Source organism: Sycon ciliatum, chromosome 4, assembly GCF_964019385.1.
Source record: "Sycon ciliatum chromosome 4, ocSycCili1.1, whole genome shotgun sequence".
Taxonomy (NCBI): Eukaryota; Metazoa; Porifera; class Calcarea; order Leucosolenida; family Sycettidae; genus Sycon; species Sycon ciliatum.
This window is the reverse complement of record NC_088646.1, coordinates 19,468,477-19,486,001: the sequence shown is the minus strand read 5'-3', so window position 1 is coordinate 19,486,001 and position 17,525 is coordinate 19,468,477. Positions and strand designations below refer to the sequence as shown.

The following is a 17,525-nucleotide window of genomic DNA, read 5'->3' as shown; positions in this document are numbered from 1 at the left end:
AGCCAGTTGCAATGGGAATTGCAAGGTTCATATGCCTGATCCAGTAGCACAGTTTAGTAATGCCGATATGTGATCCGTGATTTTTGGGATACTGTCTCTGTCCGTATTCTGGTATTGCGGTAACAGCACGAGGATTCACGTGACTCGTGTCAACCGTGGGGATGGTCGAGCTAGGTACGTTTGGCTCGGCGATCTGGAAAGTCCTGGCTTTGTGTGAAACGGAATGGTACGGCTGTCGCTTAGGCATGAGGTCAAGGCGTGAACGGGCGATGAGATGTCTCCTGCGAGGAACGGTACCGGCCGGGTACCGCGGTCTGAACTAGCAGCATTTTGACAAACGTGAAATCCTGGAATCACGGTGCCGGTACAAGACTGCGTCAGCGGATCACGTTCCACACGAAGATCTTGTGACGGTGTGTCTGCTGTACAGCCATCGCCCATCACCGCTATCTCTTTCTTAGAAAGGTGAGACATTCGCTACATGGCATCTATCTTGTCTACGGTGTCTCTCGCGCGCTGGGGCCAAGGTTCTAATGTTTCTCCTCCTCCATGCTTAGTCAGCATGGGTCGCAGAGAGAGAGAGAGAGAGGCGGCGGCTCCAAGCCAAACAAACACTACCTCTGCACGTAGACCTAGGTAGATCACTACTACTACCAAGAGTACATAACCCCCAGGGGTTATGTACTCTTGATACTACTATACTCTTATAGACTAGTCATGATTACAGGGCCCCCACCTGTTCACCCGGGGTAGGTCAGCAGGATTCCATCGCGGACAGACAGTAAGGTGTGTCGGGTCTGGCTGTCTGGTACACGTGACGTAGTCTGTCGGAGATCACCATTACTAAGATCAGCATCGTGCGTGACATGTATTCGAAACATCGCTTCTTTCCTAGGTATTTTAGATGCAAAATGACTCACCCACTACGCCATGCCATGAAAGTAAAAGTCTACACAGAAATTTCACTCTAAACCCACTTGTTCACCCTTCCTGCAGCAGTGCAGGCCTGTAAGTTTGTTAGCACAGTACTGCAACACCAAATTGGCAATGAACTTCGATCGCCTTCACCCCCAATGACGCAAACTGACTCCATAACAGATACTAGTACAATGTAGTTATGCACACAAAAGGCACACTGGAGGGTTACTTAACCGTTGCTTGTGACATGTTTAGTGGGACTTGGCCAGTAAACCATGATTGTGGTGATGGTTGGTGGATATTGATTCCGCGCTTAAAAATTGCCATGATCCATTAGGCATTACTTAGTGGTCCTGTGGATGGTCACTTCGGGGAGCTATGAGGGGAGTTACTAGTACCAGTAGTATTACAGGGCGGAAAGTGTCGATTATGAGCGCTAGCCTTCAGTATGTTGCAAAAGCAACACACTGTGACACAACCTGAAGCGCACCCACCCACACGTACATAGTGTACTCGAAGTATGTACATGTACATGTATGTATTCTTTACTTCGCAAAGTCAAACGGGATCATAGACATAGAGTCTAGAACTCTCAGTCTCAACATCACCAATACTCAATAGGTCTGAGGGTTGAATTATCTTCACGCCCAAGCTACCTTTTTACAATCCACTCCTTCCACTTCTATTATTCGCTCATACTTTCCGCGCTCCCCCCCCCCCCCCCCCCCCCCACCCACCCAACTTGACCCAAGTGACCATCCACCGTGACATTCCGCACGACTACTACAATCATATCCATGATAGATCATCGGCATCATGGCAATCTTTCCGCGCCGAATCCAACCATCACCACATTATAGTTTTTAATTATTACATGTACTGTATACAGTAGTGGGAACGTGATGATTATAACCTTCTTTTGCAGTAAGTGACATGCGTGGGTGGCCACAAAGTAACAGTTAGTTGGTCCAGTAATAACCCGACCGACCGCACCGGTTCCGACGGGCCTGATAAGTGATACAACTTACAAGACAGTTGTGCTGTAGGTGAAATTCGAAAAACGGGCAAATTCTGCTCGAAAAGCAGTGAAATTGGCTGAACCATACGAACCTTATGCCGGCAGGCAGTTCCTTGAAATTCATGAAACAGACAAGAAAAGTACCAAATTCTGCCAATTTTTCTGCCGGCCTCGCGACACTAGTGCCGGCATCCGCCAAGGGCTACTTGTCTTTGTCTGTGGTGGGTTTGGCCCGAAATCAAAAATTCATTGCCGAGTTGTCATGTAACAAGGCTGGGGGTGCATGTTTGTCTACATGTCTGAGGAAGCTGAAACGCTCCGTTCGTCCTGTGCAATCGCTTACGCAAAAGAGAAGAGCTTGTAGTATACTACTACTAGTACTTAGAGTCTACTACTAGTGCGCCAGATGGTCGGTAGGGAGCTGTGCTGAAACTTTTACGCGTCACCTAAAAAAGCCAAGGTATTGCCACTATTGCCAGTATTGGTCCGAGGATGCTGCGACACATCATTCATTCATCGATACAGCTGTACTGTACTTGCATTTAGATTGCCCATGCAGGAGACATTACCAAACGAAGAGATCATAGTCAGTTAGTGAGCCGGTCAAGGAGAATAGTAAACGAGGGAAACAGTGGGGTACAAGTTAGAGCCCACCAACTAGACCAGATCTTGAACAGTCGGACTTGCACAATTTACCACAAACTGACAATACAACTTACAAGGAGTATTGAGACATTCCACGGCATAAAAGTGAGCTTGAGCACTGCTATGCTTGATAGCGCTAACGGTAACGGGGTCGGCAACGGCCCTCCATCCTGAAAGGTTCATGGATATCAGCCAAAGAGGGGAAGGCAAGCGCCATCGATCGAGCCGAACACAAGCTTCTCCATTCCAAGGCTCCAAGGAACGATAACGGGATGGTAAGACCATTGGACACTGGGTCTAACCACAAAGTACCCCTCCCCAAGACGTTGGCTGGTAGAAGTAGAACCCTGCTACAGTCAAACCTCGTTAGGACGAACTTCAAGGGACCGAACAAGTAGTTTGTTTGTCTTATCCGGAGTTCTTCTTATCCAGATCTGACAAAAAATAATATTATGCATATCATCAAGAGTACATAACCCCGGGCCGGCCCCCAGGGGTTATGTACTCTTGATATCATAATAATTATGGATTGTATTTACACAAGGCAGAACAACAGAGACCAAAAATCCTTCTCGTTACTCCGAGTTTCGTGTTTCAAAAACACTCATCAGACGTGAATTGTATTTATGTGAAGGTCACCATGGTACTAGGTGCATGCTGCGGTAAATGAAAAACATTTTTTCAAAACATAACCCAGCAACAGGTAAGTACAATCAATGTGCCGCATGAATTCATGACAGCATTACATCCGCCTTGTAACATCTAAAGGAAAGTTCGCCTTCTCAGTGTTTGTCCTAACGAGGTTTGACTGTAGTACATCGTGTACAGTACTATGCTGGCATACCATAGTAGGATCAAGACTCAGAGGGTACAGTACTATGCTGGCATACCATAGTAGGATCAAGACTCAGAGCACTTAAACTCGGGGTACTGTACTCTTGGTATGACCAAGAGTAGATAAACAAGAGTAGATAAACAAGAGTGTGCAACTCCGGATCTCTTCTGCACAATCTGCAGATACCCCCGTCTGCGGCGGAATTTTTTGTTGACGTCACCCTTTTTCAGAAGAACGCGCATTTTGCCCCAGAGCAGTGTGAGAGCACGTGCTGGGCACCGACTTTGTAATGTAAAGCCCGGCCAAGTGCACGAGGTAAAACTTTCCAAAAGACTCGCAGCGCGTGCATCGTCGAAAAGATTACGTCAACAAAAAATTCCGCCGCGGGCCAACCCATCCCGGAGTTACACACTCTTGTTTATCTACTCTTGGTATGACCCATACAGTATCTCAGACAGTTTGACCTCGGACCACACCCACAGCGCCCACAAGGCACTGTCACGCTCACGCCATCACGCTTTTCTTACACCAGTAGATGTCGGGAGTTGACATAATAATCATGTGTGTGAAAGGTGGGCAGTCACAGAAGCATGTTGGCACTGGCAGCGTCGGCAAGGACATTGTAATGAAAATGCTTAGAACCTCCACATCTGCACACCAAAACACAACTATTAAATCTGTTCCAATAAAGTATAAATTATTCGATGTTCAACACTAAAACCTCTAAATGATATACTGCTGAATTACAGTTAGAGATAATCGGACCTCCACATGCCAGTACAGTTCATCAAAGTCATCGAATCCTGAATGCCAGTATCACAAGCAAACCTGACAGTGTTGACTGCTATGATGAACAAACAATTGAAATGAGACACCTGCAGCAGATCTGTGAGGAGACAGCTGGGAAGCTCAAGTTGTGCATTCTGGAATTGCAAGACCCGACGGGCGCATCGTGGACCAGCAGGTTCCGAGGCAACAGGACACCCTAGTGAGATATTGCATGGCACCAGCCCTCACGGTTGTGGACTACACTGTACTATATCATGTGCAGTCACCACCGCCCCACAAGCCAACAGGAAAAGTAGCCCTGGTGCATGGTAACCGGTGTTAAATTGAGGGAAAAGGCGTTAAATCTCCAGGTGCACAGTTGAAAGGGATACGCGAGGCAGAAATCAAACTTCACACGGATACACTGGTAGAGTGCCTGTTTTCTGTTGGCGAGTGTACGACGGGTGGCCAAGATGGCAACAGGTTCAATAGCCACGGCTAAGTCCTCTTCCTCTTCTTCCCTCGACTCTTGTCTTTGCTTGCCTGGGGAACAACAGTGCAAGGCAGATGAACCCAAAATGAAAGGCTGAACCCTGTGTGTGTGTGTGTGTGTGTGTGTGTGTGTGTGTGTGTGTGTGTGTGTGTGTGTGTGTGTGTGTGTGTGTGTGTGTGTGTGTACTATAAATAATAATGTAAATACCAGTGCAAGCTGTACACACAACAAAGTGGACGAAGAAGTTGAACACATTCTAAGTGTCAAGACCACTATGGTCTTTGAATACACGGACAACAAAGATAATGCAACAGGCACAATACGCACACATACCTGGAGAGCAGTCTGCAGCTTTCCAAGACTATCCTGCACAGAACACAGCAAACGTGGAAACAGGCCGAACTATGGTCAGCAAAGAACAGTCTGAAACAGTGGATCAATGGCAAACACAAATAGTGAGAATCGGTTTGCGTGCGTGAATACGTGAGCGTGGTGTGAAGGAGAGAGAGAGAGAGAGAGAGAGAGAGAGAGAGAGAGAGAGAGAGAGAGAGAGAGGGAGAGAGAGAGAGAGTGAGAGAGAGAGAGAGAGGAAAGTGCCAAGACAATTTCGTAACACACACACATACGCACAACAAGATAGACATACACACAATTTGACCATTTGACGCCCATTGCCGGAGGCGATGATAGCGATGCTACAACAGAAGCCATAGCAGCTTGTGCTGGGATTCCACCATTCACCAGCTTGCAAGGCTGAAGAATTGACCGCCACTATTCAGCCTGGTGTACACCACACAGCTATGAAGTGGCTTTTTCTGGCCAGTGAATCCCTACTATATGGTGCAGTGACAGACACACACACACACAGACACACACACACAGACACACACACACACGCTAATCCTAACCTCGTAAAGATCAAAGTGTGCCTGCAGATCCTCGTCGGAAACCTTCAGTTTCTTGAATGCGTCCTTACCAGCAGCACGCATCATTGCCTTGTAATGATGCACCTTGAAACACATGAGCAAAAGCAGCAACTTCAGTTTGCGAGTTTACGGTTCATGCGTGCCTAACGCACGTTCAGAAAACAGCAACTCGAATCGTATTTTAGGGCGTGGGACAACTTAGAGTTCCAATTTTAACCCTGCCAGTCAAAGTGACTGACATGTGCCTCGGCACATGCCAAAATAGTAACCCTTTTGGAATGTCCATTTCGCCGCGTTTCCATACATGCGCCCCTCAAGCCAGCAAATATAAGCACAAGCGCATGGTTTTATGCGCAAACACGCCAGCTATGGTGACTGTTCCCCTTTATAACATTGTGCCGTGTCCCAGATGCTGCTCTTACAGTATCAAGGCTGCCTACAAAAGTGATCAAATACTACTAGACAGTTCAGGTAACTAGCTAGCTTGCGTGGTCAGAGTTGACTTGCTGTCCAGTGCAGGTCTACACATCAAAATCAGATGTTTCTATAGGGCTTGATTCTTTGCTTCTCTAAGTTCAGAGTCTTACAAACTCAGACAGCACAGACGCAGGATACACAGAACAGTGCAGCGCACACAGTACCTCCTCAGGCCGCAGGACAGTGTAGCCATCCCCGGACCTGCCGGCTCGCGCCGTTCTGCCCATGCGATGGATGTGCGTCTTGATGAACTGCGGCGCGTCGTAGCTGATCACGTGCTCCACCTGATGCATTCCAACGGGGAGACACGTGCACAGCAGAGATACAAGAGAAGCACACAGGTAAGACATGGGCTAATTTCTTGTTTACTTCATGAAATGGCTGGTCAATCACCCACTGAGCACTCCCTAAGATTCTGAGTTTCAGTACCAGGTAGGAAGGATACAATGTGGATCATCAGGCAAAACAAAAACAAAACGACATCAAGCAGCTCGGGTAGATATATTATCCGACTGGCAGCAGGAAGATGGGGTACCTACCTTCTCTATATCCATACCACGAGCCATTGCGTCCGAGCAGATTAAACTGCAAGCACACAGGCGGCACAGACACTAAAGGATGAGAAATGGTAGCACACTATTAAAGTGGGTTGTGACGAGTACACTCAGGACACCTCCAGCCAGGTATTAAATTAAAAGTGTTTACCTGGCATTTTGCGGTTCGGGTTATCAGGATTCTACCTGTGTAAGGGGTCGTCCGTATTTTTCGAAAAATTAAAAAATCCGTCCTCAGGCAGAAAGGGGGTGGGTGGTCAAGAGTGCTGGCGGAATTTAATTTTTTGATTTTTCGTACTTTTTTTTTCGTCAGTGACTCATACACTCGTTGCACTGACTCGTAGTGCACTGTAGTGTAGGATCGCAAACACCAGTATGATATACCGGTACATGACTTTTTTGTGGTTGTAGGACGTGCATGGCCTTCGGTAGACCTACTCACTTTACTTAGCTACTAGTACTTGACATACATACGTCATGTACATGTAGGTGCAATCACTGAATCAGTGAACATGGGGTCAGGAGTTCTTATTTTCGAGCTGGGCATCGGTAAAAATCAAAAAATTAATGGGAAAAAATGGGGGGTGGGTGGGTGGGTCAGAGACAATTTTGCACGAGGACGGATTTTTTAATTTTTCGATAATTACGGACGACCCCTAACGAAAAATAATGAAAGTTTATTCCAAATGAAAGTTTGCAGTTCTTTAGTACAAGTATTGAAAAAAAAGCCAGAATGAGTACCACAGACGTATGCACAGGACGGACAGTCGGTAAATCTGCATGGACCCATGCTGCATTCCAACATGGCACAGCAAGTACAGTGCACTCACAGCTGATAGCGGCCCAGCTTGAAGTTCTCCAGGAGGCGCATGCGATGGCCACGCGTCAGTTCCGAGGAGAAGTGTTCCACCGTGATTCCGCCCATGATTTTCAGCAGTGTGTACAGCCTAAGAGGAACAACGACAGGAACAATATCACCAGCACGCACAGCAGCAAGGAGACAAAGTGACAGAGACCAGACAAGCAATTTGAAAGTGCGAGAGTTTTGAGCACAGTTGTTACACATGGATTCCGGCCCATTACCCACGACAGAGTCTTCATCTGGTTATACAATAGAGAGCTATATCATCAGGCTGGACACTGACTTCATTTGGGTCCTGTGACAATCTATTTAGTCAATGGGCAGTAGTACAATTCGGTAGCTGCTACTGAATAACTATGCATCTGGATTTTCAGATTGACTCAGCTGAAGCACCTGAAGTGTATTCCTGGCTTGAAAGAGCATGTGCATCAACCAATGTATTCGCATGCTACTGTGTCACCTCAGTTAGCCAGCGTAAGCAGCTGAGCTCACACACCGTACAACATACACCAGTGCCTGGATGACTTCCAGCTGCTCGTACTCGTACTAGCAGAGAAAGCAGACGACGTGCACAACTGTACTGGCAAAGGGCCATCTCTCCAGCAAGCAGAGAGATCCCATACAGCACTACAGCCAGGAATACCCTATGTGAAAAAGGTTCAAAAAGCCACTTGCCGCCACTTTAGAAAGACAAAACCCGCTCACAACTGGTATCCGGCCATGGCGTGCATTCCAACTCACCTGTGTGTGGACTCCAGTGACCCAGTGAAGCACAGCACGTGGCGGAAACCCTGGTCCTTGACAAGGTGGTAAATCAGCAACGGCTTCTGACTGCCATCGCAGATGATAATCCGTTCCTGCAGAAAGGGGAGATGAAAACATTAACAAACCAACACAAAAGTCATTGGATTACATGCATACACACTGGCCAGTAGGTGGCTTCCGCATTGGATACACAAAGCGCAAGTCCATGGCAGCACAGATGCCCTTTCTGCATCAACTGCAAAGCAGCTGGCACTACAGATTGAGGAGTAGCATAAGATTTCCCGGATCGGGACTTACTGTCAGCGCAGCAGGCGTGCTGTATCGGCCCGCAAAGTTACCGGTGACGGGACCGGACTGGTCTTGCTGTTGCTGAAGTTGCAACTCGTCCACAACCGTGAACAGCCGAGGGCGGAACAACATCAACTTGGACAGCTTCTCGGGATCTTGCGTCAAAGTCGCGGAGAACAGCATTTTCCGCACCTGAAATCATTCCGCACGCATAGATAGTACATAATGACAATGTTCAAAATACTCATCACTGGACGGGATGGCACCATACGACAATCGAATTATACCACAATACAGATTGATCATTTCTATACATGTACACAACCTCACTCATCCTGCCATTCAAATAGCAATTATCTTCATCATCATACGACAGACTTCATGCTACTGTTTTGAAATACCCCGAACATTCAGAAAATCTGCATGATGCTGAGTTGCTCCTCTCGACATGTGCAAATAGATTCCTGGAGCCCGCTCATAGTCTGAAGTTATGGAAAATGATCAATCTGGCAAAGTGAGGCCTAGAAGCTCGATACCAGTTCTGAGTCGGCTAAACTATTGAACATTTACAGTTACCCTGACGTGGCCATACCAAGCAGTGTGGACACATGAAACAGCACATGCAAACATGTCCACACGCACATGCAGCGAGCAGAACACCGAATGCATACTGTAGTTTCACAAATTTTCGGTGTAATTTTATTTTCGGTACTTTCGGTGCATCTGTTTCATGTTTCATACCGAAAAATTTAAATACACCGAACAAACACTAACACACATAATCCAATAGGGAACTGCTTCTCTGTACCTAACATTTCTGTTCACCTAACCTGGCCTTTTGCCCTCATACCGAAAATATTGAGCACCGTAAATTTCTGAAATTGGTGTAATCATGTTCGCAACATGTACGAAGCTCAAGAGTCAGGGCAAGCAAACCTCACCTTGTGTCCAGATCCAAATAACCTGCCGGGGGAAATACACAGACAGAGCAGAGAAGCACAGTGAGAGACACAGTAACGCCATTGGTACCCAATGACTTGCAACTGCACACAATGCCCCGTCAATACGTACCCAGAAATCATTTCAGGTCACAAAGATACTGAGCCTACTTGTATGAAGATGTTGCTCCCCCCCCCCCCCCCCACACACACACACGTGTTGTTCCACATATGCATCTGGAGTGCACAGTTGAAAAACCAGGAGTATGCGGGTATTGCAGTGAGAAGGAGGAAAGGATCTGGTAAAATTGGTTAATACAGTACTAGCTTTTTACAGGGACAAAGTGCCTGAACGTACAGGGAACTAGTTGCACGAAGTTGAGCAAAGCCACATGCTGCGTGCACTTTGCCGAGCCAATCCTGGAACGGCTGATCCAATAACCGATCCGCTTCGTCCAGGACCTAGCCAAAAGAACACATGAGCACACACGCGCACGCATGCACGCACAAGTGAATACATATACATGTGACCAAGAGTACAAAACCCCTCAGAGTGTGCAACGCCTGATCCAGCTCTGCAGAGGGTCTTGGTCGAGTGTAATCGGATCTTTGCGTTATAATACCGTACAGATCTGAGGGGGACCTGGGGAGTCGCGAGGACTGTCTGATCGAAAACAACGGTGCCCTGCCTCGAGACCGGCCTTGCGCTGGTGTGGAGCGTACGCATGACATCAGAAGATCCGACTACGCTCGACTAAGACTTCATGCAGAGCTGGATCGGGCATTGCACACTCTGGGGGGGTATGTACTCTTGATATAACCACATACACATCCAACACAAATCTGCTACTAGGACTCAAGAGTCAAGACACCGCAAAAAAAAGGCACGAGCTAAAGAAACTCAGCGTGAGTTACATGTCTCACAAAAGCTTCAAACAAGCTACATTGTTTACTTTGACATTAGAACCATCACTATTGCTGACTTACCAGAAATTCCAACTGCTTCAATGAAAAGCCAGGAGTGGATGAGATGTGATCCACCAGGCGTCCAGGAGTGGCCACTACGATGTCAACATACCTGAACAGTGAGAGTACCAGAAAGAAATTGAGATACGGAAACATTGAGCTTCAGGATACTCACCGAAACACTGTGATATGTGTGATGTGATTTGGACTTGGCTACCAGCTATACCAGGCTGCATTATACTACGCGCCGGCAAGGGGGTCGGATTTCAGTTGCCAGCACTGTAGCAGCGTAATAGCTTTTGATCTGGACAGCATACGTAAGAAACTATCTACAATAAACAGTGCCCTAAAGCTTACTCGGATGAGATGGTGGCTTGCTCCTTTGCAAAGTCAGTCTGCCCAGTTGCCAAGCATATCTGCCCATCAAGATACAACAACAGCAGCAGTGAGACAATGATGCAAATAATAGATTGGTACATATACGAGACGGATCACATTGGCACGCTGTATAAGAACATGGTTGAATTTCTACAACAAAACAATGATGCTGGTCATTCGCTAGACAATGAATACTGAATACTTCAACTAGGTACATGTAATTGTATGGTGGTAGTGGAGGTGGTGGTGGTGGTCGTAGTGGTGGTGGCGGTGAAGATGGTGGTGTGTGTTCATGTACTGTATGTACGACTTTATGACTTAATGTGCGGGTGCACGTGATGTATGGTCGGCCTACCTCAAGGTCAGTGTGAGCTGACATGGACTTGAGCACACGGAACACTTGCTGTGCCAGGTCACGAGTCGGAAGCAAAACCAACGCTCGTATTGCGGGAACAACACGGCATGACAGTCTCTGTTGGGTGGTTGCAAACGCAGGCACATAACAAAACAGCAACACAGCGAACGATTAACCCTACGCAAAGCCACCAGTAACACGGGCAAATACTTTACTACTTAAAGTGACAAATGTTTGTCCAGTGTTTCCAATACTCCAAAGTACCCTCATATCGTACGTAGTCTGTCCAGTAGACTCTTACTGTGTCATGTGCATGCATGTGCATGTAGTACCACTATATCAAGTCCAACCTGACACAAAAAGCTGGTGTTCCAGAGCCACACTTGGAACTTGGAAAGTAGTATCGAATGAAAGAGTTTGCACGTGCCCAGCAGCACTCCCATCACTCCCAGAGCATCAAGGCCGCTTTAATGCGCTTCCCGAATCCCTTCGAACAAATCGTATTCCTGTTGGAAATGCCCAAGTAAAATAACGAGAGAGCTTGGAAGCTCAGGGCCCTACGCTATGCTTTTAATGTAAAAAGGCCAGAAAATCTGATTATAAGGAGATAAAAAGGAAAAGAAGGAGCAAACCAAAAGCGGATGAAGTGAGAGAAAAATAACAATCCGCAATAAATTCTGCAAATACTTTTGTCAGTCTTTTGCCTAACACATATTCAAACTGATTGAAACGTTTTTGCAATACAATGATGTAGCCAATCAACGGAAAAAAACATTTCCATCAGTTCTAGTAACATGTACGATGAGCTAGGCAAAAAATGTCCTGATGTCTGTCCCGTTCACGCTTATTTTGGAGTCGACGAGATGTCTGTCCTGACGTTTTCTGTGACCGGCGCTGACTCTGCCGATCACGGGCGTTCTGGACTCGACGGGATCTCTCTTCCAACATTTCCTGTGACCGGCGCTGAATCGCCCGTTCACGCTTATTTTGGAGTCGATTCTGCGTCTGTCCTGGCGTTTCCTCGGACCTGCGCTGACTCTGCCGATCACGGGCGTTCTGGAGTCGACAGGATCTCTCTTCCGATGTTTCCTGTGACCGGCGCTGAATCGCCCGTTCACGTTTATCTTGGAGACGACGGGATCTCTCTTCCAAAGTATGTTTTTGCTCACGCATCTTATCACCTATTCAGCAAATAGCGTCCATTCTAATTTTATTTCCTCCTCGTCTCCCTATTAATTTTCTTTCCAAATCTCCCTCTACATCAGGGAGTCGTATACATAATGCGACGAATATTGTGGCCAGCTGTTTGTGGCCAGCTGTTATGTACAATCCTGTAGAAACTTTGTAGTCACAGATACGGGACAGATACGGTAGCTCCAGGCGTGACACAAACAAACAAACACCAAATCACAGATACGGGATAGATACGGTAGCTCCAGGCGTGATACAAACAAACAAACACCAAATCACAGATACGGGACAGATACGGTAGCTCCAGGCGTGACACAAACAAACAAACACCAAATCACAGATACGGGACAGACACGGTAGCTCCAGGCGTGACACAAACAAACACCAAATCACAGATACGGGACAGATACGGTAGCTCCAGGCGTGACACAAACACACAAACACCAAATTAAAGCTGTGTGGACCCTGGCTAGCGCCAGACGTTACTGAAGTACCGTCTTCTGCATAGCTACGGGAATAAAATACAATACAAATCGAGGGTTACCCAAGTCCCAGGGTGACAAACATGCACTTCGGTTAGGATTTCCTATACCGTAAAGTCGCGGATAAAAGCCGGGTTTGCATACAAGCATATCGCAGATAGAAGCCTGAAAATCAAACGGTTCAAATGCATATAAGCCTGTCGCACGTAGAAGCCTGGCTTCTATGCAAGCGCGGATCGGGTAAGTCAAGAGTGCATGCGCCACACCGGTAGTCAGTGGTAGATCTACGCGTGTCGATGTGCATACAAGCCTGGCAAAAATATCAGTGGTGCATATAAGCATGGTTTGCATACAAGCCTGGTTTGCATTAAAGCCTGATGCAGAAAGCGGCTTATATGCTTATAAGCCCGGCTTTTATCCGCGACTTTACGGTATACGTTGTGCAGCCTCCGCGTGTATCCAGATGCAGTGACTGAGCCAGTATTTGCAATGGTGTATCCCACTGATCTACGGTCTTACTGTGGGAAGCTCTGAGATGGCTAGGCATAATCATCCACGTCATCATTCATATCATAATCCTATACATGCTGATGCCGTCTTCACAAGCATGAATACGTGTATACGTCTAATCAGTATACGTAACACGGAGGGCTTCTCTGTACTGCCATTCTGCTGTAAACTAGACACACTCACCCGTACCTCAATAACAGGTATTCCATACGCCAGTGTTTTCCCACTGCCGGTCGGAGCAGAGACGCACAAATCTTGCGGCGGTAGACCAATCTCGTGGATGGGCGCTCTGCCATTGGCAGCACAGATGGCCTTGAGGAGGGTGGTTTGTACTGTACGTGAGAAGGAAATAATGGCAACCACACGTATGGCCGTGCACAAACCGAGATAAGCTTTCTTGATATGCTAGTGTGAACTCCCTTGCCCAACGTGAGTGAGTTCAAATAGAGAGGATTAGTAGTATGTAGCTGAGAGAGAGAGAGAGAGAGAGAGAGAGAGAGAGAGAGAGAGAGAGAGAGAGAGAGAGAGAGAGAGAGAGAGAGAGAGAGAGAGAGAGAGAGAGAGAGAGAGAGAGAGAGAGAGAGAGAGAGAGAGAGAGAGAGAGAGAGAGAGAGAAAGAGAGAATGATAAAGACTAGGATATTGGCCTGTAAGGTACATTTGATTCGCTTTCATGTTGATGACATGTGTAGCAATCCGGAAATTTGAAATACACTATACAGTATACGCACCTGGGAAAAGACAGGAAATTCCATTTCGTTTCAAGGTCTTTCTCATTGGACCTGAAATTGAAACAGCATCGACGGATACTTGATGTCGTTGTAGATCGTAATCAATGGTTGTAGGATATGCCAACCATTCGGGGAGGGAAGATTCGATAGCCTTTTGCCTAGAACGGAGGCCCCCAGTGCCCAAGATTTGAAATTGAGACGATGGTGTTGCTGGTGTGTGACTGTCTGCATCATCTTCATTATCTTTCGGATCCTCAGCCTCATCATCCTCTTCAGAAGGGGTCAAAACTTCGCTTTCCTGTTCCTCTTCCGAATTCATCCTGGATAGTTTTCAGACGTAGGCTAGAGTGGAGAATACCTCAAGAGCTAGCTAGACCTCAGCTCTGCTCATGCACGAGATATCACAATTATTTTTTAGTTTTAGAAATTGTGAATGTGATGGTGAAGGTCACTGCATGCACAAGACTTGTACATGTATGCTTACTTTGGGTGAGGTTTTCTTGCTTTTGTCCATTCTGCGCACGCTCGTTATCAACTCAGATATTTCATTGGCTGATTGGCGCTCATGACGTCATGTCACTTTTCCCTTTCGAATTATTTCTGTGTTTCAAAAGGTTGGTGAGCAACAACGATAGTGAGAGCAGAACAAGATCATCATGAAGACGGTGCCTTGTGGTTTTCATGTCTGAATCTAGCAAAGACTAGTCGTACAGAGACCAGTATCATAATTCCAAATCTCGGCAGGAGTAGGATAACACAAGTCATACTAATAGTAATACAGAAAGTCGGTCATAATTGTTGTATTCACAACAGCAATGCAAAATGAATTATGCCAGAGTTGCAGCTAATGTTGGACTGACCGGCTATGGCGCATTGTTATTCAGTAATGCTTTTATCAGAGATTCCCATGGGCAGCCGCCTTACGACAAGCTTGAAGATGAGCTATTGAAGCAGGATGTGCTGAATACTGCCAAAGCATTGGGTATGACGAATTTGGAGAAGTTGCACCTGTTCACGTATGATGGATACTATGCAATGAGCCACGGAACTCTGGGAACGCCAGGTGGTGCGTTTTTGCTGCTCCCAAAGTTTTTCTCTCGTGAGCATCTCTACCAAGGAAAGAATCGGTTTGGACTAGATGAAACCGTGTACCGCGCCTTGCGTCCTAATGACGACATTCGTAAATTCAGTATTGCACATGAGCTTGTTCATGTGCAGCGGGGTGACTCCTATATAAAGGACGGCATTTTCCTGAGCACGATGGCAGCGGCTTCCAACTTGGGAAAGCGATATTTCCGTGCTTCAAGTCCAGCCAAGCTCCTTCTGAGTTTTGCATGGCTGACTGTAAGTTACAACATTGGTTGGTTTGCGGAGATGACGTATTTGCGCTGGTCTGAGCACAATGCTGACAAGAAGGCAGCACTACTGGGAAAGGACTACACTGAAGGTGGTAAACTGCTCTGTGATAAACTGCTCATGGCCCAAAAGGCTGTGCACGATGAGCATAAGTATGGATGGGTATGGCTTGACTCCACCGGCGAGCACAGAGTTAGTCTTTCAAATCCGCTTTGCGGTGCTCGGCGGAGGAGGATAGAGAAGGTCGAGAAAATGTGGCAGCTGAAGAATAAATCCCTGGCAGAAGCGCCGATGACAGACAAGTATACGTGACAATGCGGTTCCCGTACCTGAACACATCCGGCTGGCTATTTATTGAGTATTGACACTGGGAAGTATTCACGCTATCCGATCATGAGTCATGGCTCTATAAAACTTGAACTGGCCATTGCGTCATGGCGTTTATACGCATGTCCGGTGATTTTAGCTACTCTACAATGCCTATATTCGAACTTGTGTTTCATTCATACTAGGTTCTGTGAACTGCCTTTTTTAGCAGACTTTGACCTTTTTCATGGACCAATAATATTATTCATGTCAGTATGCGAACAATGTACTGGATTGGTAGCATTGCAATTTTAACTAGAATATGCCAGATTTTAGTCGGAAGTAGCATTGGATGCCTTCATTCTTCAATTGAAGACAGGGTGTATATCAGATCAGACACGGTGTCCCCAGTTGTCATCTAAACATATCTGGCTCGAAAGCGATGAGCCGTAAACCAACGTGGATACGATTCCTTGTTGGTACTGATATTCAAGGAGTTTGATTTTCAGCGGCTCCCTGGCTGTATTGCCAATCTCTAGATTTGAACGGACTATTTGTTTTCAAAATCCATGCATTATGCCACAGCTAGTACTTTTCTTAGTTCTCATCACTGGCAGGGAGGCGAAAGGCTGTGTAGCTGTAACTTCAAGTTTCACGCATTCATCAGCGATCACCAGACAGCGTCATTCACAAAGATGTCTGCATACACCTGTATACGAGTACACGCATGCAGGTATTTGAGTGGAAATGGAGCACTTATAATTATTATTATGATCTGACAAATTATTCTCACTGCATGCACATGGCGATGAGCACCGGCACCATTACATTAATTGTCACCACCAAGACATCGGAAAGATGCATCCGCATACATAACTCAAGGTCGGTTACCATCATGCCATTTTTGTGCAAGGATAACAACATGCCAGTGATCAGTGATGACACACTGCTAGTTGCAGATGGGCGTTTTTGATGATGAAAGAGGTCATGCCAGCTACGGGTATGCTCACTCTTTTCCACATGTATCATAATTATAATGGATAGCTTGCATAGAAAATTTCGTTTGTTTTTCTAGGAATTTGTTAAATTACCATCCACGTTCCTTTTTGTTCACACGAACTTGCGACTCAACCGAAATTTAGTTGTCAGAGGCCTGAAGGATTTCATGGTCAGTTTAGAACAAAATGGCTGGTATGTCTTTTGAAGGATGGTGCCACCCACTTCTAAAGTGCATGCCTACATAGGCGGCGTAGTGTAGGATTCTTCTTTGATGCTCGTACATGTTCATGCATTCTATGGTCAGGAGCACAACAAAATGCACACTGTTCAGTGTTCACGAATACGTGCAGGCCACTCACTGCGCTGGTTCATCGATAGACCATAGCTGAGTAGAAGTGGCAATAGACTACATGATTGTATACACAAAATCAATTATTCACCATGCTGTTCTCCATGAGTGGAGTGATACAAATTTGTACAACCCTGCACAGTCTTCCCCAGCTGCACCTCTTCAATACCAAGCTGCCTACAACCTTGTTGCTAGCAGAGATTATTAAAAAGCAAAAATCTCTGGTTTCTTAGTATGCCACAGCTTGGTTGTTAGTTCGTGTACGTGTACATATGCCCCATTCCCCTAGCTACAGGCCTGTGGTCATGGCAATATCGATGGAATTCCTACTGGCACATAAGAAGTTAGTGGAGCCCCGTGCTTTTAACCAGTTGTCATCCCGATAGTGATGCAGTCAACAGCACAAGCACCAGCAG

At 46.4% G+C, this 17,525-nt stretch overlaps 1 protein-coding gene across 1 annotated transcript; it reads right to left on the bottom strand.

The window, feature by feature from the left end:
- Positions 1–3,941: 3,941 nt before the first annotated feature.
- Positions 3,942–14,531, bottom strand: LOC135814870 (ATP-dependent RNA helicase DDX51-like). Its single transcript, XM_065328064.1, has 15 exons — positions 14,100–14,531; positions 13,559–13,701; positions 11,187–11,303; positions 10,811–10,869; positions 10,475–10,565; positions 9,846–9,949; positions 9,491–9,512; positions 8,559–8,741; positions 8,238–8,353; positions 7,465–7,581; positions 6,620–6,665; positions 6,245–6,364; positions 5,586–5,687; positions 5,011–5,043; positions 3,942–4,727 (listed from the first exon to the last, which is right to left on the bottom strand). The coding sequence occupies exons 1-15, from the start codon at positions 14,416–14,418 to the stop codon at positions 4,683–4,685; spliced, it is 1,617 nt and encodes a 538-aa protein (XP_065184136.1). The 5' UTR covers positions 14,419–14,531; the 3' UTR covers positions 3,942–4,682.
- Between the last annotated feature and the right edge of the window lie 2,994 nt (positions 14,532–17,525).

Excerpts from the sequence above, each read along its gene's own strand:
- LOC135814870 (XM_065328064.1), bottom strand. The coding sequence starts at position 14,418 with ATGAATTCGGAAGAGGAACAGGAAAGCGAAGTTTTGACCCCTTCTGAA. Across the intron at positions 13,702-14,099 it reads AATTTCCTGTCTTTTCCCAG|TACAAACCACCCTCCTCAAG; the intron begins GTGCGTATACTG and ends TCTCACGTACAG. Across the intron at positions 5,044-5,585 it reads CACACTTTGATCTTTACGAG|GATAGTCTTGGAAAGCTGCA; the intron begins GTTAGGATTAGC and ends TGTTCTGTGCAG.